General features: G+C 42.7%; 1 protein-coding gene across 1 annotated transcript in view; it reads right to left on the reverse strand.

The window, feature by feature from the left end:
- Positions 1–26,238, reverse strand: part of LOC145410337 (eEF1A lysine and N-terminal methyltransferase) — a 106,079-nt gene that overhangs the window by 57,522 nt on the left and 22,319 nt on the right. The window contains exons 5-6 of the mRNA XM_080280475.1: positions 18,789–18,891; positions 12,039–12,158 (exon numbers count right to left, since the gene is read on the reverse strand). Coding sequence (XP_080136601.1) covers positions 12,039–12,158; positions 18,789–18,891 — 223 coding nt within the window. The remainder of the gene's footprint in view (positions 1–12,038; positions 12,159–18,788; positions 18,892–26,238) is intronic.

Below are 26,238 nucleotides of genomic sequence, written 5' to 3' on the forward strand. Positions count from 1 at the left end.
CCCTTCCCTGAGAAACAACCCCATACCATGAGTGAATTAGGATGTTTAACTGTGCTTTCTACATACCGTGGGTCAAGTGGGTCACTACCTTTGCGTGCTCCTCTGTTACAGGTAACACTAAACGTTGCCTCATCAGACCACAACACTGACAACCATTGCTCCTCACCCCAGTTTAGATATTTATTAGCAAAGGCAAGCCTACGAATTCTCTGGCTGCTAGAGAGAAGAGGCTTTTTCACAGGCCTGTGACTTGTGTAACCAAGCTCATGCACCCTACGAGACACTGTTCTCACTGACACCTCACCAAACACTTCTGGGTTGCTCTCCTTAATTTTCCTTGCACTCACACGAGGATTAAACTCCACCGCACGTTTTAAAACATTAACAGACCTTGGGGAAGTTTTCCTAGGCCTACCAGACCTCGGTTTCTTTGTGGGAACTTCACCACTGTTTTCCTCCCGAAACCGCGCACACCAACGACGCACTGTCGATCGTGCCACACCAACCAATTCACTAATTTCCTTTGTCTGGTGGCCTGCCTCCTTTAGAGCAATGATCTGGGATATGATTTCACTCGACAGTTCAAGGGTAGGTGCCATAACAAAGTTTTAAAGGCCAAAACACTGCGGGACACTCGGTAAAAAATGGCGCAATTTGAGAGGGACACTCGGCGGAGTTCCTCTCTCTCAGGCAGCCCGTGGGCGACTGAGGCGGGAACCAACCAGCGTGTCGGAAGGCCTCAGGCTACCGTGACGTCATGCTCGGAGCTCAAACTTGTGGCTCAATTCTTACCCCCAAAAATGGGTGATTCTTTTTGGGCCATAAGTATTGCGCGCCCGGCGGACAACGCTGAATACTTCTGACGAGTACTGTATTTAATGGATATAAATTATTGTGAAAGGGAAAATTGGGGTTTGCACTTAGAGCATCTAGTACCAATCTGGACAAATCCCATAGGTTCTGTGCACTGTACTTGTTATCCAGGAATTCTACTGTCACACGCCATGTTCGGTACTAATTATGCATGATAACCAAGGGATCACTGTGCAGCAGACCCTCAATTTAAAATACAGTACAGTAATCCCTCATTTATCCAGACGTGCAGTATCTGAACCTGCTCATTATCCAGATACTGGACCTTGGGGCTATTAAACCATTATCCGAATTTGCTTGTTATTATCCGGATGTAAAAGTCCTCGAGAACTTCAGCTGGCCAGCCATGTTTAAACATTTGGTATCATGGCAGCTGGGCTCGAGCCGTGAGTGGAAAGTAGGTTGTAACCCACTACCAGAGCTAAAATGTCTGTCCACCCCGGTACTGAATGGTCAAGGTCGCGTGCTGGTCCAGTCACTCCCAATGAATCTCCAGCACCCGAGTAATACGGCTGTAACCCACATGCGGTGTCAAAACGCCCATATGCATCCCCACCAAATGCCCAAAGTTGTACGGCCACAGGGATAAATCTTTCCCAATTGCCACTGCACACAGACCACAAGCCAAGAGTTCATGTTCGGTGACAGCAGCCATTCGCCTCTCTACCAAACGTCCAAAGTTGCCCAGCCACCAGGAATTGTGTTTCCAAATGGCCACCAAGTGACTAACACACACCACAAGCCATGAGTAAATTTACAGTAAAAGTGCCCGTTCACCTCGTGACAGAAGGGTGAAAATCCTGCCCACAGCCTAGCTTTTCCCCCCCTTCCATCCCTCCTCCATACCATCCCATGCTTCCTGCCTTGCTAGCCAGGCCTCCCGGCTCCCCCTTCACTCCCTCCCCTCCTTCGCACTGAATGCACCGACCCGTGACTTTTTAAAGTTTTCAGCGATTTATTCTAATACTTTTGGTGGTATCAAAATTCTGTGACATCCATGAGAAAGCTCATGAAATTTTGAACCTACACATATAACTCTTGCAAGGTGTGGGCAAAATTTTGCAATAGGATGGTGGGAATTTATATGAAGGAAAGTTTTACCCTTGAACACCATTTATTCTCACTGCAGTTTTGTTGTTTTACTCATTAGCTTTCTGTGTATTTATCAGCTTATCTTATACAGTAATACCTCGATATATGATACCCCTAGATGCGATACCCCACCTTAACGATAGGGGTTGAAATACAGTAAAACCTCGATATAACAGACTTCAATATAACGGAATTTGCTTTTATCGGACTCGAGGAGTCAATTGGACTAAATTCTTATGCATCAGGAAAAGTCCGATAAAGCCAGAAGCAGTCCACCTCTTGGAATGAACAAATAAACAAACAAACGGAGGAGATACCATAACATCGGTCCCTCCTCCTTCTCTCTCCTCCTCCATTCCTTCCCTTCCTCCCTGTCCTCTTCGGTGGAGAGAGAGAGAGAGAGAGAGAGAGAGAGAGAGAGAGAGAAATGTGTGTGTGTGTGTGTGTGTGTGTGTGTGTGTGTGTGTGTGTATTTACCTATTTGTAGTATACAGGAATTGAGCAATGCTCGTGTTGTCCTGTCTTCATATACACATTTATCAAGTCTACCTTTACACACATGAATGTTTTTCTCATGCACCACCTCTCTGTCTAAGTCATTCCAAATATTTAAGTATTTACCTAATATACCTAATTGTGATATACACGGAATGTACTATGCTCGTGGGTTTCCGTCGCTGTTTCTCAATAAGTCAAATTTAACTTTAAACTCGTTTAAGTTTTTAGACTGGACGATCCCTTTGTCCAGGCTATTCCATAAGTCTATACTTCTGTAAGGAAAGCTATATTTCTTGATATCCTTCAAACAGCTTGACTTTTTCAATTTCATCCCGTGTCCTCTTGTTGCTCTCTTATCCCATACAAACAGATCTTCTTTGTCAATTTTATCTACTCCCACCATGGTCCTGAACACTGCAATCATGTCTCCCCTTTTTCCCCTTTCCTCTAAGGAAGGCAAATCCAGTTTTTCCAGCCTCTCTCTGTATGACAGGTCTGTCAGGCTGGGGACCATCTTGGTTGCTGTTCTTTGTATTCTCTCAATCTTGTTTATATCTTTCTTTTTGTGTGGGGACCACACTACCGCTGCATATTCTAACCTGGGGCGGATCATGGCCACCATCAATTTTTTCATCATCTCCTCATCTATATAATGAAATGCTACTCTTATGTTAGTCAAGAGTTTATATTCTCTCCAACTATCTTGTTAATGTGCTTTTCTGGTGACAAACTATCTTGGACCAGCACTCCCAAATCTTTCTCTTCTCTCTTTTTTGTGATTAATTCATTACCCAACAAATAATTCAGTGATGGCCTCCTGGTACTTTTACCCATTTCCAATATTTTACATTTCTTTACATTAAATTTCATTTCCCACGTCCGGCTCCAATTGTGTATCCTATCCAAATCCTCCTGCAGTATTTTACAATCCTCCTCGAACTCTACCTTCCTCAAGATCTTTACATCATCAGCAAACAGACTTGCATAACTATTCACTCCATCTACCATATCATTTACGTAAATCAGGAACATTACTGGCGCCAACACCGAGCCTTGAGGGACTCCACTTGTTACTTCCCTCCATCCAGACATCCTATCCTTTATTACTGTCCTCATTTGTCTGTCTCTCAAAAAGTCTCTCATCCATTCCAGAAGTTTCCCCTTCAGTCCTCCTATATATTCTAGTTTCCACATTAGTCACTTATGAGGTACCTTGTCAAAGGCCTTCTCTAAGTCTAAGTACACACAATCCACCCAACCATCTCTCTCCTGTACCACGTCAATCGCTCTTGAGTAAAAGCTCAATAAGTTAGAAACACATGACCTTCCACTTCTGAATCCAAACTGACATTCAGCCAAAATATTCATCTCTTCCAGATATTTTATCCATCTGTCTTTCAGGATTCTCTCACACAATTTTGCGACCATGCTGGTTAGAGACACTGGTCTATAATTCAGGGGTTCTTCCCTGTTTCCTCCTTTGTAAATTGGTACCACATTTTCCCTCTTCCATTCTTGTGGCACTTTCCCCTCTTCCAGTGAGCATACGATTAAACTGTGAATTTTATCCGCCAGTTGTTCTCTGCATTCCTCCAGTACCCAATTAGAAATTCCATCAGGTCCTGGGGCTTTCCTTACATCTTGAGTTTCCAGTAATTTATACTCTTCCTGTACCTCCACTTTTATATCTTTTATCACCGGAACATTTCTAATCACTCCCTCCCTTTCTACGAGCTCCTTTTCTTTAGTGAAAACTGACTGGAAACGTTTGTTCATTATTTCTGCTTGCATTGCCGCATCCTTAAAGACCTCTCCTTCTACTTTCAATTTGGTGTTTCCTTCCTTTTGTTTCAGTGTGTGTGTGTGTGTGTGTGTGTGTGTGTGTGTGTGTGTGTGTGTGTGTGTGTGTGTGTGTGTGTGTGTGTGTGTGTGTGTGTGTGTGTGTGTGTGTGTGTGTGTGTGTGTGTGTGTGTGTGTGTGTGTGTGTGTGTGTGTGTGTGTGTGTGTGTGTGTGTGGCAAAAGCAAAGATCACTCAATGTCCCAGAAACTTCTACCTTCTTTTGCAACCGTCTTCAGTGACTTTTTTGTGGATTTTTGTTGTTTATGCATTGCTTTCTTAGTGTCCGGCATTACACTGGATATTCTCATATTTGTTTTGACGTCTACATAGCTGAAACACCAAAGAACACTACCACAATTATGAGGCGTACTGTACATTACAGGTAGGGTATTCGTGGATTTTTTAGGTTTATGCATTGCTTCCTTAGTGTTTAGCATTACGCTGGATATTCCCATGTGTGTTTTGATGTCTAAAGAGCTGAAAGCCCAGAGAACACTACCAAAATTAAGAGATGCACTGTACATACAGAGTGGGTTTTTGTGGATGTTTATTCATTGTTTCCTTAGTGTTTAGTAGTATTTTAGATAACATTATGTGTGTTTTGATGTCTACATATGGAAGAAAGACCGGAGAACACTGCCAAAATTAGGAGGGGTACTGTATATATAGGTAGGGTTTTGGGTTTATTTTTTTATGCATTATTTTCTTAGTTTAGCATTATTTTGAATATTCCAATGTGTGTTTTGATGTCTAAATATGGCAGAAAGACCAGAGAACACTGCCAAAATTAGGAGTGGTACTGTGCATAAAGATAGAGTTTGTGTGTGTGTGTGTGTGTGTGTGTGTGTGTGTGTGTGTGTGTGTGTGGTTGTTGTTGTTGTTGTTTATGCCGTGTGTTCTTAGTGTTTAGGATTATACTGCATGCTGCAATGTGTGATGTCAAAAAACAGCCAAAAGACCACAGACCACTGCCAAAATAAGGAGGGGTACTGTGCATATTGGTAGTATTTTTTGTTGTTGTTTATACAGTGTTTTCTTAGTGTTTAGGACTACACTGCATATTGCAATGCGTGTTTTAATGTCAAAAAACAGCCGAAAGACCTCAGAACACTGCCAAAATCAGGAGGAGTACTGTACATATTGGTAGGGTTGTGAACAGTATACTGGGATTTTTTTTTTTTTTAGTGTTTAGGATTATACTGCATATTCCAATGTGTATTTTGATGTCTAAAAAGAACCTAAAGACCACAGAACACTGCCCAAATTAGGAGGGGTACTGTACATATAGGTTGGGTATAGGTAGGGTATGGATACAGTAGAGGATATTGATCCGTATCCAGACACTCCCCGTATCCGGGTAAGTCTTTAGCTCTATTATGTCAGATAATCGAGGTATTACTGTACTTGACGGAAGATTGTTTTAAAATCTAGAAAAGCATAACATTTTTAGTGTGTGTAATGTGAGACATTACAGTATACTATACTACCTATGTATGTGGATGGAATACACTGGTTTTAGCCATTGATGCTTTATTGAATGGAAAGCTGTTTTAATCATGATGTATATGAGGGACAGTCCTTGACTACTAGTGTATTAAATCCAATCTCTGGAATTAAAGTAGGTGTAGTTTTCCCAGTACTGGTATGCATTAACTCTAAGATGGTCTGGCCTGAAATGACTAATGATCAAAATGTTACGCATGTTTAAATATAAATGTTGTTTCATTTTATGGCAAATGACTGGCCCACTAGGATATTACAAACGGTACTTTCAGGTATAAAATAATGCTGTGTTTTATTATTTGGGTGATGACCAAAAGCTTACATACATTATGCGTTTCATATATCATTACTTATCAAGATCTGTTTTAGATTTAGAAGTTAAATGTTATGTGTTTACTAATTGTCTGATGACTGAATGTTGTGTACTTTTAGGGCAACACAAAAGTTACAGTATGTGCATTACTTTATTTATTTATTTATTTATTTTTTTTTAATGTGAGGAGGAAGGAACCAAGGGCCACAAGCCCACAAAATTGATCCTTCCAAGAGAAAAACAAAATACAAGAAAGCCAAATTCAAGATCCGATCATTTAGAGATGCCTGGACACACTGTGTTTGAAAGACTGGAGATCATAGGATGCAGGGAATACTGACAGAGGGAGACAGTTCCAGAGTTGACCTGTTGCATAAATGAAGGACTGGGAGTAATGGTTAACTCTTGCATTAGAGAGTTTGACAGAAAAGGGATGAGAGTTTGCTGCTAGACAGGTGCTACGCGCCAGTCGTAGAGATGGAGAAATGCATGCAGACAGTTCAAAGGAGCAGTGACCATTGAAGTAACGATAGGAGAGATAAAGATGCAACAGTGCGGCGAAGAGACAGAGGTTGAAGGGAGTCAGTAAGAGGAGGAGAGTTAATGAGATGAAAAGCCTTTGACTACACCCTGTTGAGAGGAGCTGTATGTGGGGAGCTTCCCCACACATGAGTGTTGTACTCCACACAGGGGCGGATAAAACCCCTGTATAGAGTCAACAATTGTGCAGGGGTAAAGAAGGAACGGAGTCGGCTTAGCACACCCAATCTCTTGGAAGCAGATTTTACAAGAGATGTAATATGATCTTTTCAAGATAGGTCCCAAGTAAATAAAACCCCAAGCATGTTCAAGGATGATGCAGGATTAAGCTGAATATTATTAAACATTAGTGGGTATACCTGTGGAAGATTTTTGTTGGGTTGATAGGCGTAAAAACTGAGTCTTTGATGCATTAAAAACAACAAGATTATTTTTACCCCAGTCAGAGATACAAGCCAAGTCAGACATTAGGTGTGCCATAGCCTCATTCCTTGTTTGTTGAAGTAACTGCTGAGATGGACGTTGCGGGAACCGAATGGAAAGGTGAAGGGTGGAGTCATCAGCGTATGAGCAGATAGGTTTAGACGTACAGCTTAGAAGGTCATTGATGAATAAAAGGAAGTGAGATGGTGATAGGACAGAGCCCTGAGGAACACCACAGTTAATAGATCTAGGAGAAGAACGATGGCCGTCTACAACAGCGGCTACAGAACTACCAGAAAGGAAGCTAAAGATAAAGACACAAATAGAAGGATAGAAACCATAAGAGGGCAGTTTGGAAATTAAAGATTTATGCCGGACTCGATCAAAAGCCTTTGAGATGTCAAGTGCAATGACAAAGCTTTCGCCAAAGTCCCGAAAGGAGGATGACCAGGAGTCTGAAAGGTAGGTGAGAAGATTGCCAATGGATCGCCCCTGACGGAACCCATACTGACGATCAGAAAGAAAGTTGTGATAGGAAAGATGCTTTAAAATTTTTCTATTAAGAACTGACTCAAAAACTTTTGAGATACATGATGTTAAAGCAATTGGATGATAGTTAGAGGGCTGGGAATGGTCACCTTTCTTTGGGACTGGCTGAATGAGAGCAAACTTACAGCAAGAAGGAAAGGTACAAGTTGATAGGCAAAGGTGAAAGAGTTTGCCTAGGCAGGGTGTAAGCACAGAGGCACAGTTCTTGAGAACAACAGGAAGGACTCCATCAGACCCATATCGCTTATTATTATTGAAGCCTGTGATGGCAGAAAATACATCAGCTGAAGAAATTTTAATGTCAGCCATGAGGAAGTCAGAGGGGGGAAGTGATGGAGGAACAGCACTGGAATCGTCTAAGGTGGAATTGGAGGAGCAAGTCTGAGAGATGAGATCTGCTTTATTAGTAGAAGAAATAGTTACAGAGCCATCAGAGTAGAAAAGAGGAGGGAAGGATGATGAGGTAAAGTTGTTAGAAAGGTATTGGGCAAGGTGCCAGAAGGAGCAGGAAGAATTCGAGTTAGAGAGCTGAGAGCACTTAGTACGGATGAAATTATTGTATTTTTAGCAGAGCGAAGAACAGACTTAGCACGATTCCGGGCAGAAACGTACAATATAAAAGATGTGATTCAGGGGTGGGTTGGCTCTGGTACCTTTTATAGGCCCTCTCCTTGCTGTGGATAACATTAGAACAAGCGTGATTAAACCAAGGCTTTCTTGTATTAGCCAAAGGATATGAGAAAGGAATGTATGCTTCCATGCCCAAGAGAATAACCTCCGTAATGTGCAAGGCACACCCAGATGGCTCCCGGCCATGAAAGCAATAATCATTCCAGGGAAAATAAAAAACGTACTACCTGAGGGCTTCCCAATCTGCAGCTCCACTTGGCCAGTGGCAAAGACATTACTGACTTATGAGTATTAATGTGTATTGATAAAATTTCACAATATATATAAAAGTATGGTACAGTTATCATTTTATATAGTCGGCCCTCTACATTCACAGAATAAACTTTCACTGGGTTCAAAGATTCGCGGATTGCCCCTCTGTGGAGCCAAGATTCCATTCATGGCCGCAGTGTGTAGCAGTGAGGACGCTCTTGGGTCACTTTGCACCAAAACAAGCCTGCACCAAACCACCGCACTCCCGTGCTCCTCTGTTTCCCCCTCAGTCTGTGTCCTGCCACTGTCGTGGTCATTTTGCTGCCTCTATGCTGCCATGCCAAACCTCCTGTAATTTCGTTATTGTGCCCAATAATTGTGTTCTCACTTTTTTATACAGCTGGTCTGTTACTATTTGTGATATTTCATGCTGCTTTCAGGTCCCAGATATGGTTTATTAGGTACAGTATGTGCATACTTGCTCACAGGGGGTGATTTGCGGCTATAGAGAAATTTGGGGGGGCGCACCAAACATTAGCGGAAAATCCACATTCGCAGGGGTCTGCGTCCCCTAACCTAGCAAATGTGGAGGGCAAACTGTACATCCATCATCTAATATACTATAGCAGTAAGCATGTGTGTGTCTGTGTGTGTGTGTACTTTGGGCAGCCGAACCTTCACATTCAAATCACACCAATATTGGCACAATAATAGCAAAAAATTCGCTGTTGTGAAAAAACGTGGTCCTATCATGACTGAAAAACTTTTATTTAATAAGAGATCAAAGTTTGACCAAAAAATGCTGCTCCTAGCGTGAGTGCGTGAAATTAGGGTTGTGTTCACTGTAGAGTTTTTGATCAATTGGTTAGCTGCAAAAAATCCAAGTGACAATGTTAGACTAGAACGGCACATAAATGGACCATCATCGGCCCTTCGATGTCGCCTTGATGGCCGATAGTGACAACATTAGATTAGAACAGCACATAAATGTGACTCGGATTACCTGAAATAATCGCAATGACCGCACAAAGTGCAAGGAAACGAGTGTGAAGCACGAGAAAGCGAGCACGCAGTACGAGAGCCCTCTGCAGGAGCAAGGTCGAGAGGGCCCGAAGGGCCCACGAGCTCTTATCCAATCCTATGTTGCCCCATGATGAGCATTAAGAGGCCGGGGCTAGGCAAGTTGGTCCAGACATTTAAGATGAGAGTGACCAGCCTCACTCATCCCTGAGCGGCATTACGTGAGCAATAAACCCCAATCATCTCTTGGATAAAAACCTGCACCGGCTCAATCTGACTGAAGCACCGTAGTTACTCACTAAACCACCAGACGCTATAATTTGGTTATACAGTTACCACTCAGTGCAGCATATGGTTTCCTGATATACAGGAAACCATTTAGCTTGTCGCTCAGTGTAGAGTAACCCATAGGCAGAAGGAAGAGAAAAGAATCAAGGAAAGAAAGATGGAAGAGGAAGGAAATAAAGACAGGAGAGGAAGAAAGGAAGAGAGAAACAGGCAGACACCCATGGCAGCAATACATCAAGTGAGTGGATGGTGAGTGCCCCCGCCTTCAACTTCTCTAAAATAAAAATCTAAACATAAAAGTTAGAGGAACTGTTATATTTTAATGTAAATTAAAATATTAATCATCCACTCACTCAATGTAGTGTTGCCTTATGGTCTCTAAATTTAGTGAAAAGCCAAATGGTTTCCTGTGCCCAGGAAACCATTTACTACGCTGGGTGGTAACCATATAACGGGGGTTTCTGGCTGGGTTAAATGTCCCCCAGATACCTCTATCTAAAATCACTAAATTATGGCAAACATTTCGGAGAGCCTTGGAAGGCCCAATACCTGCCCACGACCCCAACCAAATGGGCAGTTTCACAAGGCCATGTAGACTGTGACAGTTGTGAAAGAGGAGAGTAAGAGGGTGGAAGTGGTGAATGTGTTCAAGAGTTTGAGATATGCCATGATGGCACTGTGTGAAAATTACTCTAAGATGAAAGGGTGTGAAGTGGAGGAGTGGGAGGGTGTAAAGTGTGTAAGGTCAGGCATGAATGGGCGAGGAAGATGCATGGAAGGAGTTGCTCTGTTGATGAATGAAGTGTGTCAGAGTGGAATGAGTGATTACAAATGTGTCAGCTCAAGATATATGTATGTCATGTTCAAGTCTGAGAAGATGAAAGCGGCAGTGATTGTAGCATATGCACCATGTGGGGACAGGAGTGAGACAGAGAAAGACAGGTTTTGGGATGAGCTGGATGAAGTAGTAGGAGAAATGCCCACAAGTTATAAACTGACTGCAATAGGCAATATGAATGGTAGAGTGGCACTGGTCCTGTGAATGATATCCATCCATCCATCATCCAATCCTACATTGCCCCACGAGGAGCATAAGAGCCCAGGGCTAGGTAGTTGGTCCCGACATTTAGGATGAGAGTGATAAAGGGTAATAACGGAGTACCAGAAGAGAATGATAATGGGACGTGACTGAAGGACGTGTGTCAGGAAGGGAGGTTGTGCATCTGTAATTCTTATTTTAAACACAAAGATGCACATAAATACATGTGGTATAGAGGGAATGGAGATCATGCTGAAAGGAGCCTGATTGATTATGTGCCCGTAGAGAAATCGATGCCAGGTGGTGTTGCTGTAATGAGGGCAGTGAGAGGATGATGTGGAGGTTTGTCAGATCATATGATTGTGGTATTCAAGATCAAGCTGAAAGGAGTGAGGAGGACCAAGAGAGGGAGAAGCTGTCAGGGAGACAGACAGGAAGTCAAGAAGCTGAGGATTAAAAAAATGGCAGATGAATACAGAGCCAAAGTAAGGGAGGAGTTAAAATCAGTGAATTGGAATTAAATGGATCTGGACAGCTTGTGGAACATATATAGGGACTGCTTAGTTAGGAATGCTAAAGCAGCATGTGGTGTGGCAAGAGTAACAAGAAGAAGAAAGGTATGGCATGGTGGGATGAAGAGGTTAAGAGAGTAGTGAAGGAAAAGAGGAAGAAGTGGCTACAGTGAATAAAGCACAGGGGTTCAGTTGAAATAGGAAATGAATATACTGAGACTACAAAGCGCATAAAGAGACTAGTGAAAGGGAAAAGGATGGAGGTAAATGATGATCTAGGAAGAAATATGAATGCAAATTACTCTGAAAGGTGATTACTCTTAAGGTGTCTACACAGAATGACAAGCCATATGGCATCTTGTAATCCAGGAACCTATTGACTATGATGGGTGGTAACCATATAATCTAATGATATCTGGTAGTCCAATGGGTTAAGGTGCTGCAATTGGATGGGACCCATCTACTCACATACTGCCATTCAAGGGCAAGTATGGCTGGTCACCCTCACCTAAAATTAATGTCAGAACTGAGTAACCTAGCCTCAGGTTCTTACACTCCTAACGGGGGACGGGGGGATGAATTTTAGTACAGTGCTGTACTGTTAATTTCACAGTTCATATTATAATAATACTTATCAAGATAAGAGTGCATACAGAAATGGATACCTTTGAGTGGAGTGTGTGGCGAAGGAATGCATACTGCTGGAGTTCCCGGACTCTGCCCACCACCTGGGACACACTTTCTGCTCGACGCACCTCTTCTCCATCCAGCTGGGTCTCTAGTACCTGTGTAGTAAGTATATATCTCTATTTCCCATTGCAATGAACTTTCCTGTTACCTTGTTTCTTGCAAACAACACACTTCAGCTCTTCTAGATACTGTCTTTACAATCTCCCTCCCTTTGCTCTTCAATATCTGTACATCTGAGCTGGCCAGTTATAACTTATGAAGTCCATCAGGTTTAGGGTATTATGAATTTATATTAGTGATACATGGTTTAAGTTGGTGTTGTCAGGGCTCAGCCACCAAGCCCAAACATTGTGCCAGGACTGCTGTACTTGCAACTTTGGAATTGTGGCCACAGGTAGGGTCAGTGGCCATCAGGCACTCCTTTGTGTGAGTTGTGGGGACACCAGTCTATGTATGACTTGTCATTACAGTTGACAAAGTATTATGCAATCACTGATGGGGCAGCTTCCTCGAGTTATCTTTTAAACACAGATGTTGTGAATTTTACCATCTGGCAATTAACAGTTCCTCAGTTTGGCTAATCCATTGTTACAGCTACTTTCAAAAGACAGGAGTAAAGAGTGCTAGACCCTTTGAAACTAGGTGCAGCTAACCAGTATGCAACAGTTACCTCTATATGAAGTCCTGTTCCACTTCTGAGACACATCCCAATTAGGGTGGATTTACTTAGACCATGGGGTAATTTCTAACATTACTCTCAAACATAGACTAAATGATACTATAGCATAGTTAAGAGGTGCTACCCAAGAGTTTCCAAAATTTGAAAGCAGGGCGGAATCAACTTGTGCGGTGTGTGAATGCTATGTGGCAATGTACGCATACTTTGTTTGTTGGTGTGTTAAGTGGCGTTGTGCAAGGAGGATGCATTCACCTCAAATATGTGTGTTTTCATTGCTATGTTTGGGTTAGTTTGTGAAATCGGTGGTCTCAAAAATGGAGGATGTGAAAGAGCAACATGTGTGCATCGGTTTGTGAAACTTGGGAAGAATGGAGCAAAAGCTTATAAAATTTTAAAAAAAGGAATTGGTGACACTGCTTTGGGGGTTACACAAACCTACGATTGGTTTAAGCGTTTTAAAAAGAGATGAACATCAACTGATGACGATGCATGCTCTGGTTGCCCTTCCACCAGTTCATCCATCCATCCACCATCCAATCCTATGTCACCCAAGAGAAGCGTAGGGGCCCGGGGCTGGGAAAATTGGTCCTGACATTTAAGATGAGAGCGACCTGCCTCACTTATCCCTGAGTGGCATTATGTTAGCAATAAACCCCAATCACCCCTTGGATATAAACTACACAGGCTCAATCCAACTGGAGCGCCATAATTACCCACTAAACCACCTGGCGCCAAAATTTGGATAGGTGGTTACCACCCAGCATAGTAAATGGTTTCCTGGTGAACAGGAAACTATTTGGCTTGTCACTCAGTGTAGAGATGCCCACAGGCAGAAGGAAGAGGAAAGAATGAAGGAAAGAAAGACAGACGAGGGAGTGCTGACTCCACCAGTTCAACTCCCGGTAATGACATGAAATGAAACACTTCCAAGTTTTTCCTGAGGCTCCTGACTGATAAGCAAAAACAGTATCACATGGAGATCTGCATGGAGCGCAAGGAAATGACCAGAAATGACCCCAACTTCCTCTCAGGTGTCATTACTGGTGATGAAAGCTGGGTATACAGGTGCGACCTAGAAACGAAACAACAATCACTGAAGTGGAGGAGCCCAGGTTCGCCCCGGCCAAAGAAGGCACATCAGGTCTTGAGCAATGTGAAGTCAATGATCATCACTTTCTTCAATATTGAGGGCACTGTTCATAAGGAATTCGTTCCTCAAGAAGAGAAAATCAGTGCAAAGTTCTACTGTGATGTTTTGAGATGGTTCCAGGAGGATGTGAGGCAAAAACATCCAGACAAGTGGCACACAAACATATGGGTGCTTCACCATGACAATGCACCCGTGCATGTAGCCCTTGTTGTTCACGAGTTTTTGGCATTTAAAAACATGCTAGTTGCAACCTAATAACCTATCCTCTGTGTTCACCAGATTTGGCCCCCTGTGATTTTTTTACTCTTTCCAAAAATGAAAATCCAGCTGAAAGGACTAAGATCTGACCCCATCGAGGAGATCTGTGCAGAATTACAGAAAATCCCAAATAAGCTGATGCCCATGGAATTCCAGAATGTGCCCCCATAGTGGGAGAGGCGCTGGGATCGATGTCTGCACGCCCAAGGAGACTACTTAGCCCCTTAAACGCGGCTGTGTACAGCCGATCCCCCCCGTGTGGCGGGGTTGTAGCGGGGTCTGAGTACCTGTGGGAAAATATTTGCCAAAAATCAGAGATTAACCCTAGAACATTAAAATTTTTATGGCATATAGTACTTACATTCAGCTTTCTCCTGAGACAGACGTTGAGCCTTCGTGGACTACCAAAGGACTTGTGAAGACTTGCAGAGTTGGGTAACAAAGTCTTCACTTTCACACCTCCAGAAACCCGGTTTTCTTTCTACCACAGCCTCAATCTGTCACAGTACACTTTATACAACAACGTACAGGTAGTTTGGAATCTGTATTTGTACAATAAGCACTGAAAATAAGGCTATAATGAACGGAGCGTACGGCCGACATGCAGCGCGGCGGCGATCTTCCCGTCACTGAACACACATTTCCCTTTTCACAGCTAAAAACACGTATACTATATTATTTTCCTTCATAGTACTTTGCAAAGGCTTGCTTGGCACTATTACGGCCCTAAAAATCACTGTCACTGCCAGTATTGTGAAGCGGGAATGAGGAAGACCACCGTGGCGCGAGTTTATTCAGCCTTACAGCAGGCACTTTATTCTCACTCCTGTCGGCCACTCGCACTTCATTTCTATCGCTCACTTTCACTCTAGCTGTCAGTTTTTTGCCTTATTCATCAGTGTCACTGTCATTTGTTATAAAAATAATATTTTCTACACAACAAACTGTCACTGTCAGAACATAGAAGAGGAAAATATGCTTTCAACTTCTTACACTGGAGTGACTGTCACTCTCAATACTTATATTATTACTATGTACAATTATTTACACAAAAAAACACTGTCACTGTCAGTGCTTTTACAACTACATACACTAATTTACACTCATCAGACTGTCACTGTCAGTACGTAAAAGAAAACTAAACACTAGTATCACTGTCACTCTCAGTATTATTTTCAAGATTCTTACCCTTATTTTCAATATCTAGTCAGGCTGTGGTAGTCAAAGAAACACGGGTAAGCACAGAGGGGAATTCTGCACTCTTTGCACTGCAAGGAGGTGCGCCTAAATGTTCTGTCCTGCCTGGTAGTGTGGCTGCACACATGACACCTCCTGAGTGCTTTTCCCCTCTTGGCAGTGGCAGGCAGTGGCTCCAGGCGGTGTCGCTGAAGGTAGTCCTGACACTGTAGGCGGTCTGGAGGTGTGTGTGGGTGGCGCCTGGGACCTGATGGAAGTACCTGTCCAAAACGCTGAAGCAGCTGGTACTGTACACACAAGTCTTTGAAAAACGCCGGAGAGAGTAGTTTGCTGGCTTCCTGTTCTTGATCTTATACAGGATGAAGGCGTTCAGCATGCACATATCAAGCAAGTGCAAGAACACCTTCCTGTACCAGCAACGGTTCCTCCTCAGGCAGTCTATCTCTCCGATCATCATGTCAGACTTGTCCACCAGCCGCATATTGACGTTGTAGTCAATCACAGCATCAGGCTTCATCACAGGCTCGCCAGTCCTTCTGTCGACCTTCCAAGTGGCTTGCATTTCCCCCTTGTGAACTGTGGTGAGCACATTGACGATTCTCTTATCGTGCCACCTGATCGCCAGCATTTTGTCAGTTTTCTTCAGGTGCACGTCTTCCCGCTTTGATCTTTCAGCCTCGGGGAAGGCAGGGTAGTGTGCCCTATTGCTACGGACAGTGCCACAGGATCCGACGCCGTGTTCTGAAATGTACTTGGCGAGTTTGGGAGCTGTATAATAATTGTCCGTATACAGGACATGATTCCCACCAAAGTACTTTTCCAAAAGCACTTTCACCACAGAACCAGAGAATCCAAGGGGGTCAGTCTTGTCCAAGTCCACATTGCTGGCGGTGTAGATAACGAAGTCTAGGATGAACCCCGTCTTGCAGTCGCACAGCACAAAAAACTTTATTCCAAAGCGGTGGCGTTTGCTAGGAATATACTGCACGAACCGAAGACGGCCCCTGAACAAAACCAAGGACTCGTCAATCACAACTTTCTTGAAGGGCCGAAGGAACGTCGTAAACTTATCCTTGATCAGGTTCAGGATTCCCCTCACTTTCCATAGTGGGTCAGTTTGGGAAGGCTCATCATTGTTCGCAAAGTGAAGGTAAGTCATGAGTTGCCTGAAACGATCGCGACTCATGTATTTGTTGAAGATGGGTGTGGGGCAAAGATCGTCAGCACTCCAGTATTCCTCGAGCTTGTGCTTCCAATTATGTGGCATCAGAAGCATCAAGCCGATAAATACAAATAGTTCCCTGATCGTTACAGGAACCCATGCTGCCATCCGCGACGTGGATGGCGTTGCAGCTTCATCTTCACCTTCACGAACTGCAGCAGATTGCCCCTCGTACCTGTTCGTCTCGGTACAAATCTGCTCCATTACTTCGTTATCAAGGAAGGCCAACAGGTAGTCCAGACATTCACCATCCTCTGGGACAGGGAAGTCAGCCTGTATCCCACACCCACTGGCATCAAAGGGCAGATCTTCCGGCACAAAATCTGAGCCCTCAGACCACACGAAGGCATCCAGAGTGCCCTGCCTAGGCTGGGAGGTGGTGGGGGGTGAGGCAGGCCGTGTGGCAGTGGGTGAGGCAGGCGGTGAGGCAGTGGGTGAGGCAGGCCGTGTGGCAGAGGCTGTGCTAGGTCGTGTCGGTGTGGTGGTGGTGGTGGTGGTGGTGGTGGGGAGATAACGCGAAGGTTCAAGGTCACTCGCAGTGGCCTGACTGGTGAGTTGCCTAGTGCGAGTAACCTTAGCACTAACTCTTACACTAGGAGACAATGTTCTACTCCTACTAACACGGACACTGGGCCTACGAAAACCTCTATGTAAACTAGACTGCCTCCTTCCCTTCCGAGGTGGTGAAGGAGACTCCGAAGACTCCGGAGAAAGTGCAGCTGAAGATGACGACAAGAGAATGGGGCTGGGAGTGCGTGGCGGGATGGCGGTGGCGTGACGTGGTGTAGGGGACAATGGCCAGTCTGAGGAAGACAATGGCTGGGAAGCTGGGTCACCACTTCGTCTCCTCTTGGCCCCCTTTCCATACACTAGGCCCCTTTTCACTGGAGCCTTGCCTGTTGAGGTGCTGGGCACAGGAATTGTCACTTCTGGCCCCTCAGACTCAGCACTCGATAGAATGTCTGACTCGGCAAGGCTAGATAACACACCGACGTCACTTCCATAATCCATGGACGCTTTCAATAATTCAATCCCTATAGCCGAGTCACTAAGGCCCTTAGCAGTTCCTTGTAAGGGTTTGTACGGGGTGGAGGTCACAAAGCCCTTTTTCGGAGGGCTCTAAGGCACAGACTCGGAAGAGCTTGAGTTTGACATGGTGTCACCTTCAAAGATTCTGGTAGACTGACGCTAAACAGGGGCAAACCGCGGGAAAAAATGCTACTGTGACAACTGGGGAAACAAGCGTTTCCAATTAGCATAAAGTGCTTGCGAGAGGAAGGCGCAGATTGACACGTATGAGCCGTCCGCGCGCTGCCATATCGCACGACGAGGGAAGGCCGGGCAGCGGTGCGTGGGTGGGTAAAAAAAATGATACTGTACTTGGCAACAACCGAGGTCAGAAGTACAAAGGTCAAGTGTGCTAAAAGTAGCCAAAGGGTGGCAGTACTGATAGACAATACCAGCTGGAGCCTGCTTGCCCGCGGTTATTCAAAATTTACTAGAATCGCAAACGCGACGATCCGCCGTTATGTCCTTTTGGCCGAGCGTCGCAAACGAGACGATCTGCGTTTAAGGGGTTAAGGGGATGGTGGTGATTAGGACAACGTAATTTTTTTCCTTCTTTAGTCAAATTTTGGGAACTTTGGGGTAGCACCTAGTAATACCTGTAAGCAATGTAAAGCTTCGCTATCAAACACATAATCAGCCTATCCAGAGCTCACATAACACACAATACAACATACAACATAGCTACGAAGTGTGTTTAAACATTGGTCTGTCTCTGAGACTCAGTCACCTATCTCTAAGCTGCAAAGTAGATCAGTAAGGGTGGATCATGAGGCTCTCCAACAACAAGCATATCTACACTGATAAATTCCACACTGCCTTTATAAATCACTTCTCACCAATTATGCATTTCATATTATTGCTACCACAAGAAATGATATTCAGCTTTGAGGAGACTTTTTGGACTCAATAAATTAGATACAACCTTCATTAACTCCCTCACTACTAGAGGTCTCTCCTAAGTTGGAAAAAAAAAAAAAAAAAAAGGTGGGGGGCGTAGCAAGAATGAGAGAAAAAAATGTCACTGGGCTGAAGGGGTAAACATTCCCTCATGACTTATTCATCTTTTCTCCCATTCATCTCCTTATCTAATTATCTTGTAAAAATAATAATAGTAATAATAATAACTTTCAATAACTGTCCAGATCACTCACAGGCTTGAAGTTTGGCATCTGTTTGAACTTAGTGCAGACAATGACAAACACAGGGAATGAGAAGTTTCCATTCTCTGACTGTGATTTCTCTGCATCTTCACACCTGCAACAACATACAGAAATGATAAGGTATTCAACCCTTAAGAGGAAGTATGACAGCATTACAACCATGCTTGCAAAGCAAGAGCAGGGTATTGTTTTACTCTGTGTGTGTGTGTGTGTGTGTGTATTTACCTATTTGTATTTACCTATTTGTAGTATACAGGAATTGAGCAATGCTCGTGTTGTCCTGTCTCCATATCCACATTTATCAAGTCTACCTTTACACACATGAATGTTTTTCTCATGCACCACCTCTTTGTCTGAGTCGTTCTAAATATTTAAGAATATACCTAATTGTGATATACACGGAATGTACTATGCTCGTGGGTTTCCGTCGCTGTTTCTCAATAAGTCAAATTTAACTTTAAACTCGTTTAAGTTTTTAGACTGGACGATCTCTTTGTCCAGGCTATTCCATAAGTCTATACTTCTGTAAGGAAAGCTATATTTCTTGATATCCTTCAAGCAGCTTGACTTTTTCAATTTCATTCCATGTCCTCTTGTTGCTCTCTTATCCCATACAAACAGATCTTCTTTGTCAATTTTATCTACTCCCACCATGGTCCTGAACACCGCAATCATGTCTCCCCTCTTTCTCCTTTCCTCTAACGAAGGCAAATCCAGTTTTTCCAGCCTCTCTCTGTATGACAGGTCTGTCAGGCTGGGGACCATCTTGGTTGCTGTTCTTTGTATTCTCTCAATCTTGTTTATATCTTTCTTTTTGTGTGGGCACCACACTACCGCTGCATATTCTAACCTGGGGCGGATCATGGCCACTATCAATTTTTTCATCATTTCCTCATCCATATAATGAAATGCTACTCTTATGTTAGTCAAGAGCTTATAAGTCTCTCCAACTATCTTGTTAATGTGCTTTTCTGGTGACAAACTATCTTGGACCAGCACTCCCAAATCTTTCTCTTCTCTCCTTTTTGTGATTAATTCATTACCCAACAAATAATTCAGTGATGGTCTCCTGGTACTTTTACCCATTTCCAATATTTTACATTTCTTTACATTAAATTTCATTTCCCACGTCCGGCTCCAATTGAGTATCCTATCCAAATCCTCCTGCAGTATTTTACAATCCTCCCCAACCTCTATCTTCCTCAAGATCTTTACATCATCAGCAAACAGACTCGCATAACTGTTCACTCCATCTACCATATCATTTACGTAAATCAGGAACATTACTGGCGCCAACACTGAGCCTTGAGGGACTCCACTTGTTACTTCCCTCCATCCAGACATCTTTTCCTTTATTACTGTCCTCATTTGTCTGTCTCTCAAAAAGTCTCTCATCCATTCCAGAAGTTTCCCCTTTAGTCCTCCTATATATTCTAGTTTCCACATTAGTCTCTTATGAGGTACCTTGTCAAAGGCCTTCTCTAAGTCTAAGTACACACAATCCACCCAACCATCTCTCTCCTGTACCACATCAATCGCTCTTGAGTAAAAGCTCAACAAGTTTGAAACACATGACCTTCCACTTCTGAATCCAAACTGACATTCAGCCAAAATATTCATCTCTTCCAGATATTTTATCCATCTGTCTTTCAGGATTCTCTCACACAATTTTGCGACCATGCTGGTTAGAGACACTGGTCTATAATTCAGGGGTTCTTCCCTGTTTCCTCCCTTGTAAATTGGTACCACATTTGCCCTCTTCCATTCTTTTGGCACTTTCCCCTCTTCCAGTGAGCATACAATTAAGCTGTGAATTTTATCCGCCAGTTGTTCTCTGCATTCCTTCAGTACCCAATTAGAAATTCCATCAGGTCCTGAGGCTTTCCTTACATCTTGAGTTTCCAGTAATTTATACACTTCCTGCACCTCCACTTTTATATCTTTCATCACCGGAACATTTCTAATCACTCCCTCCCCTTCCACAAGCTCCTTTTCTTTAGTGAAAACTGACTGGAAACGTTTGTTCATTATTTCTGCTTGCATTGCCGCATCCTTAAAGACCTCTCCATCTACTTTCAGCTTGGTGATTCCTTCCTTTTGTTTCAGTTTGCCATTAACAAATCTATAAAACAGTTTGGGTTCATCCTTGCATTTGTCAATTATACCTTTTTCAAAATTCCTTTCTTCTTCCCTACGTATTCTTGTGTATTCGTTTCTTGTTCTTTTATATTCTTCCTTTGTTCTGTCGTTACCTCTCTTTCTCCAATTGTTCCACGCCTTATCTCTCTTTTTTTTGGCTGTCATACACCTTCTATTAAACCACTCCTTTTTCCTGTTTTCTTTCCCTCTTACTCTTGGTACAAATTTTTCCACTCCCAAATTATAGAGGTCTAGAAAGATATCCCACTTCCTCTGTATCTCTCTTGTTTCTCTGAATTTTCTCCAATCCGCATTTTCAAAAAAGTTTCTCAATCCTGTAAAATTTGCTTTGCCAAAGTTGTATCTTCCCTGTCTATGAAGCTCGTCTCTTGGCTCAACGTTTCCTATTAACATCTGGAACTCAATGACCACGTGATCACTTTTTCCCAAAGGACAGAGATATTCCAATGGTTCTATTACATCGGGTTCTTTGGTGAACAGTAAATCTAACCTTGCTGGTGTGTCCTCACCTCGAAACCGTGTCTCTTCTTTGACCCACTGCGTCATCACATTATTCATTATTATATTTAATAACATAGTACCCCACGAATCCTCGCCGCCTCCCGAGTACCATTCCTCCCAGTTCACCTCTTTACAATTAAAGTCACCCACCAAAATTATATTATTGCTTTTCTCAATTATTTTTTGCAAGTAGCTAGCCATATCTGACAACATCTCATGGTATTCGTCATCCTTCCATGCTCTCGTCTTTGGGGGAACATACACTACCGCCATATCTCTCTTAACATTCTCTCCAGTTTCTAATTTCATATATATCACTTCAGCCCTGCCTTCTCCCATTTCCACAGTATCTACATTTATGTTGTTCTTCACTGCTATCATCACTCCTCCTCCCTTTTTTTCTTTTCTGTCTTTTCTCCACAGTTTGTATTTACCATCTCCCAAATGAACATCAATATCTTCTCTTAATTTGGTCTCTACAAAGCACATGACATCAGGTTCATGTTCTCTCAAGAAATCATTAATTTCGATCCTTGTCGATATGAAACCATCAACATTAGTATATATCACCTTCAAATTATTTTTGACATTATTAATACCCTCTTCTCTCCTACTCTCTGTCCGTACCACTTCCTCAACTTTTGATCTTTCACAACCATCCCCCCTAGTTTCCTTCACTTCTATTTCTTTAAATACCATTTCCTTACTTTCATATCCAATACTCTCCAAAAAAAAGTATTACGTTCTTCCTCTGTCCTCTTATCATTTTTTTCCTTTACTTCTTCCTTTAATGATTTTAAAACTTCTCTTCCTTCTTCATTCAGATCTTTTCTTATTATAATATTTTCCATCCCCGCCTCTTTGCTTAATTTCCAGGTCACTTTAAGTATCTCATTTATTACACTTTCTGATGTAAACTTGACTCTCATTGGTCTTGTTTCCCCTTTCTTATAAGGCCCTATCCTCCTTACTTCCTCAATTTCTTTTACCCACTTGTCTCCTTCGGGGTCAATCTTGCCTAATATTCCTCTCACCATGTTCGTGTCTCTCTCGAGTCTTGCGAACCTAACCTTTTCTTCCTCTTCCCTGTTTCCAAATACTACCACACATCTGTTCCTTTCCACAGTTTCTCTCACTATTTTCTCTTTTTTCTTCAGTATTTTCACTACATTTTCTTCCATTTCTTTCTTGTTCATTTCCCTTTCTTCCTGGATGATCTCTCTTAAGCTGACCACTTCTTTCTGTTCTTCTTCTACGTGTGCCCACTTTGCCTTGTGTTCTTCTAGTACATTACTCACCTTCTCAGTTTTATTAGTACTCTCTTCAAGTTTCCTCCTCAGTTCAACATTTTCCCTCTTCAAATTCTTAATCTCTTCATTGGCTGTTTCGTTGGACTGGATTAGACTCTGTATGGTGGTTTCCGTATTTCCTGACACATCCTTTATCACTAGATTCTCTACTTTTTTTTCGAGTTCACTAATCCTCATAATTAATGTTTTCACCAGGTCCATGACATTAGTATTAGCATCAAATCCTTGAAATTCCATTCCCTCATTGTTTACATTTTCGGCCATCTTTAACGTACCGGTAAAGTACCTAAACAGCTGTTACCAAATAAGCCACAAACATTCATGTATACTATTGCCAACAAATCTTTACATTTTTGGTAGTCCACCAACTTTCATTATTTTAAATTTAAAAAAGACCCTAGGAGACAGGACAGACAAAATTCCTGGAACTACTCAAGGTTAGGAGCGATGCCTGGGACGACCTCTCTCTCCGGCGGTTCGTGTGTGTGTGTGTGTGTGTGTGTGTGTGTGTGTGTGTGTGTGTGTGTGTGTGTGTGTGTGTGTGTGTGTGTGTGTGTGTGTGTGTGTGTGTGAAGAAAATAACTGTTTTAATCTGTTATTAATCAAACTTGATGTAGGGGCTCAGGGTCAGCAAAGGGGCTGATCTACCTGTATTGCTATTGACAATAACAGGTCAAAGATCAAGGTCATGGGGCTATGTCACTACTGTATATGAAACAGTAAGGTCAACTTCAACTATTTTTATCTGATTTTGGCCAAACCTGGTGAAGTGCTGAAGGCCAGGCAAGAAAGGAACTGATTTTAAGCACTGTCTACCAAAGGTCAAGGTCAAAGTTCACCCTCTGTGTCTATGTGAACAAAATACTGTATCTAAAGTTTTAATCTGATTTGGATCAAATTCAGTGAAAGAGTTGAAGATCAGCCAATGGGTTTGGCCTACTGTTTTTGCAAACAATACAATAGGTCAAAAGTGAAGGTCAGATGGCAAGGTCAACTTAAACTGCTTTTATCTGACTTAAACCGAACACTGTGTAAGGGTCTTGAGAGCAATTAGTCAAAGGTCAAGGTCATATGGCAGTCAAATGTTCAGTTGTAGAACCAAATTGTGGGAGCCTGTGTTGCAATCTCTGAATGCTCCTTTTAGTTTTTATTGCTTCTGTACTAAAATAATAACAATAATAAAATAATAATAATAATAATAATAATATTCTATCCATCTATCTATTGTCAGATGCATTAATCCCTTAAGGGATGGCCACAAACAAATTGCCTCCATGTTGCACTGTTCCCTGCCATTTCACTGCCCTACTCCCAGCTCACACCCGCCTCTCTCATATACCTCTCCACTCCATCCCTCCATCTCATCCTTGGCCTTCCCCTCCCTCTCACCCCCTCCACCTCACTCACATACACTCTTCTCATCAGTCTCTTGCTCTCTATCCTCTCCACATGGTCAAACCACCTCAATGTGTTTCTCCTAACACTTCCTATCACATCCACATCCACACCACAATGCTCCTTCACTTCCTCATTTGTCAGTCTGTCTCTCCATGTGACTCCACATGCCCCTTTCAAATAAGTCATTGCCACTGCTCTCATTCTTGTGTTCCTCCAAGAAGATCCAAGCTTCACTTCCATATGTTAAGAGTTGGTATCACAATACTGTCACGCAGTAACTTTTTCACTTCCACGCTCACTTCCCCGTTTCTTATCACTGCTTTCAAAGACCCAGCAACCTTTCTTCCTTGCTGTACCCTTTCAAGTACACTCAATCCTTAAGCAACACGTGGTTGAGTAACACGTTTTTGTTCTAACACGGTCAGCATAATGAGACAAGTCATGTCAACACGCGGAAAAACTTGAGCTCACGCGGGAAGTCAGCTGGCCTGGGGACGAAATTTGAAAGCCGCGCGCTATGACGTCACCCTCTAACCTCTGGGTACATTTCCTGGGCGCATATTTCCATTCTGTATGGGTATTTATCTCAGTACCACAGCCAGCCACCTCAGCCAAACAGCCCTAGTGAGATGGGATAGGTTAGGGTAGGTCAGATTGCTGAAATTTTGCCTGGGAAGCACAGTGGGCATATTTTCGTGAAAAACCTATGGTTAGTTTTGAAACGAATGGGCAAGCGTTGTTCCTGGCTGAGGGTTCCTGGTGGTTTTTATGAATACGCATTCAGAATGGAAATATGTTTTCTGGGCAAACTCAAGGCCGAACGGTTTGACAAAATTTATGGGTTTCGGCAATTTCAGGGGACAAAATGGAACGACAATGTATGCTAATCAGAAAAAAAAAAAAATCCTTGCGTTCTCGTAAGTTACAGTTCAGTTCCACATTCTTCGTTTGATTTCATGCTTCCCAACACATTTTGGACCAATTGGGCATATGGTTATCAGTCCTTTCTCATGCCTCACCTAGTTCTCACCCACAATTATCATGGATTTTGCAGTTTTAAGGAACGAAATGGAACGAAAATGTTTGCTAATTAGAGGAAAAGTTACTCTTTCGTCCATGTGTTATCATAGCGTTCTATTCCACATTCTTCGTTCGATTTAATGCTTCCCAACACTTCCAACTAACTGAGCATACTGTTATCAATCCTTTCTCATGCTTCACCTAGTTCCACCCCACACTCATAATGGGTTTCGCAGTTTTAGGGGACGAAATGGAACGAAAATGTTTGCTAATTAGAAAAAAAAAAAATCGTCTATGTGTTCTTGTTAGTGTTCAGTTCCACATTTTTCGTTTGGTTTCGTGCTTCCCAACACATTTAGGACCGACTGAGCATACGGCTATCAAGTCCTTTCTCGTCTCTCACAGACTCTACCTCACAGTCATATGGGTTTCGAGTTTTAGGAGACGAAACTGAATGAAAATGTTTGCTAATCACACACACACACACACACACAAAATACTTCTGCTCGTGTAAGTGAGCATTCAGTTTCACATTCTTCGTTCTTCTTCCTGATAGTCTTATGTTTGTCGGATTACTTCTGGGAGGTAAATAAACATTTCATACTAAATCTGTTTTCCCCCGTCGTTTTAAGTTGCATTCCGCTGTCAACTTGTTTGACACATCAGGGTTACGGCGAAATTAGGGCCTGTCCTAACCTAAGTGTTTAAACTTGACCTAACCTAGCTTAACTATACCTTATAATTTAACCTAACCTAACGTAGCATCCAGTTGGGAAGTTGGGAGACGAAAATCACCTTTGAGTACATCAAGACAATCATGTTATGGCTTAAGGAACGTGATGATAAAAAGTGAGAAATTTTTCAGCAGGAAAAGGTAATTTACCACCCCGAAAATAGTCAGAAAAATACAGAAAACAAACTGGAGGAATATGAACTGAATTGGTAAGGTTCTTCCACTGCTTTAAGCGTACAAATACCAAAATGGCAAAAGAAAAAAAGAAAAACCATAGAATAAAGGAAAGCACCATCATAACGATTTGGAAGGACAGGGA

Source organism: Coenobita brevimanus, chromosome 85, assembly GCF_032717465.1.
Source record: "Coenobita brevimanus isolate Jiangsu-jjx chromosome 85, ASM3271746v2, whole genome shotgun sequence".
NCBI lineage: Eukaryota > Metazoa > Arthropoda > Malacostraca > Decapoda > Coenobitidae > Coenobita > Coenobita brevimanus.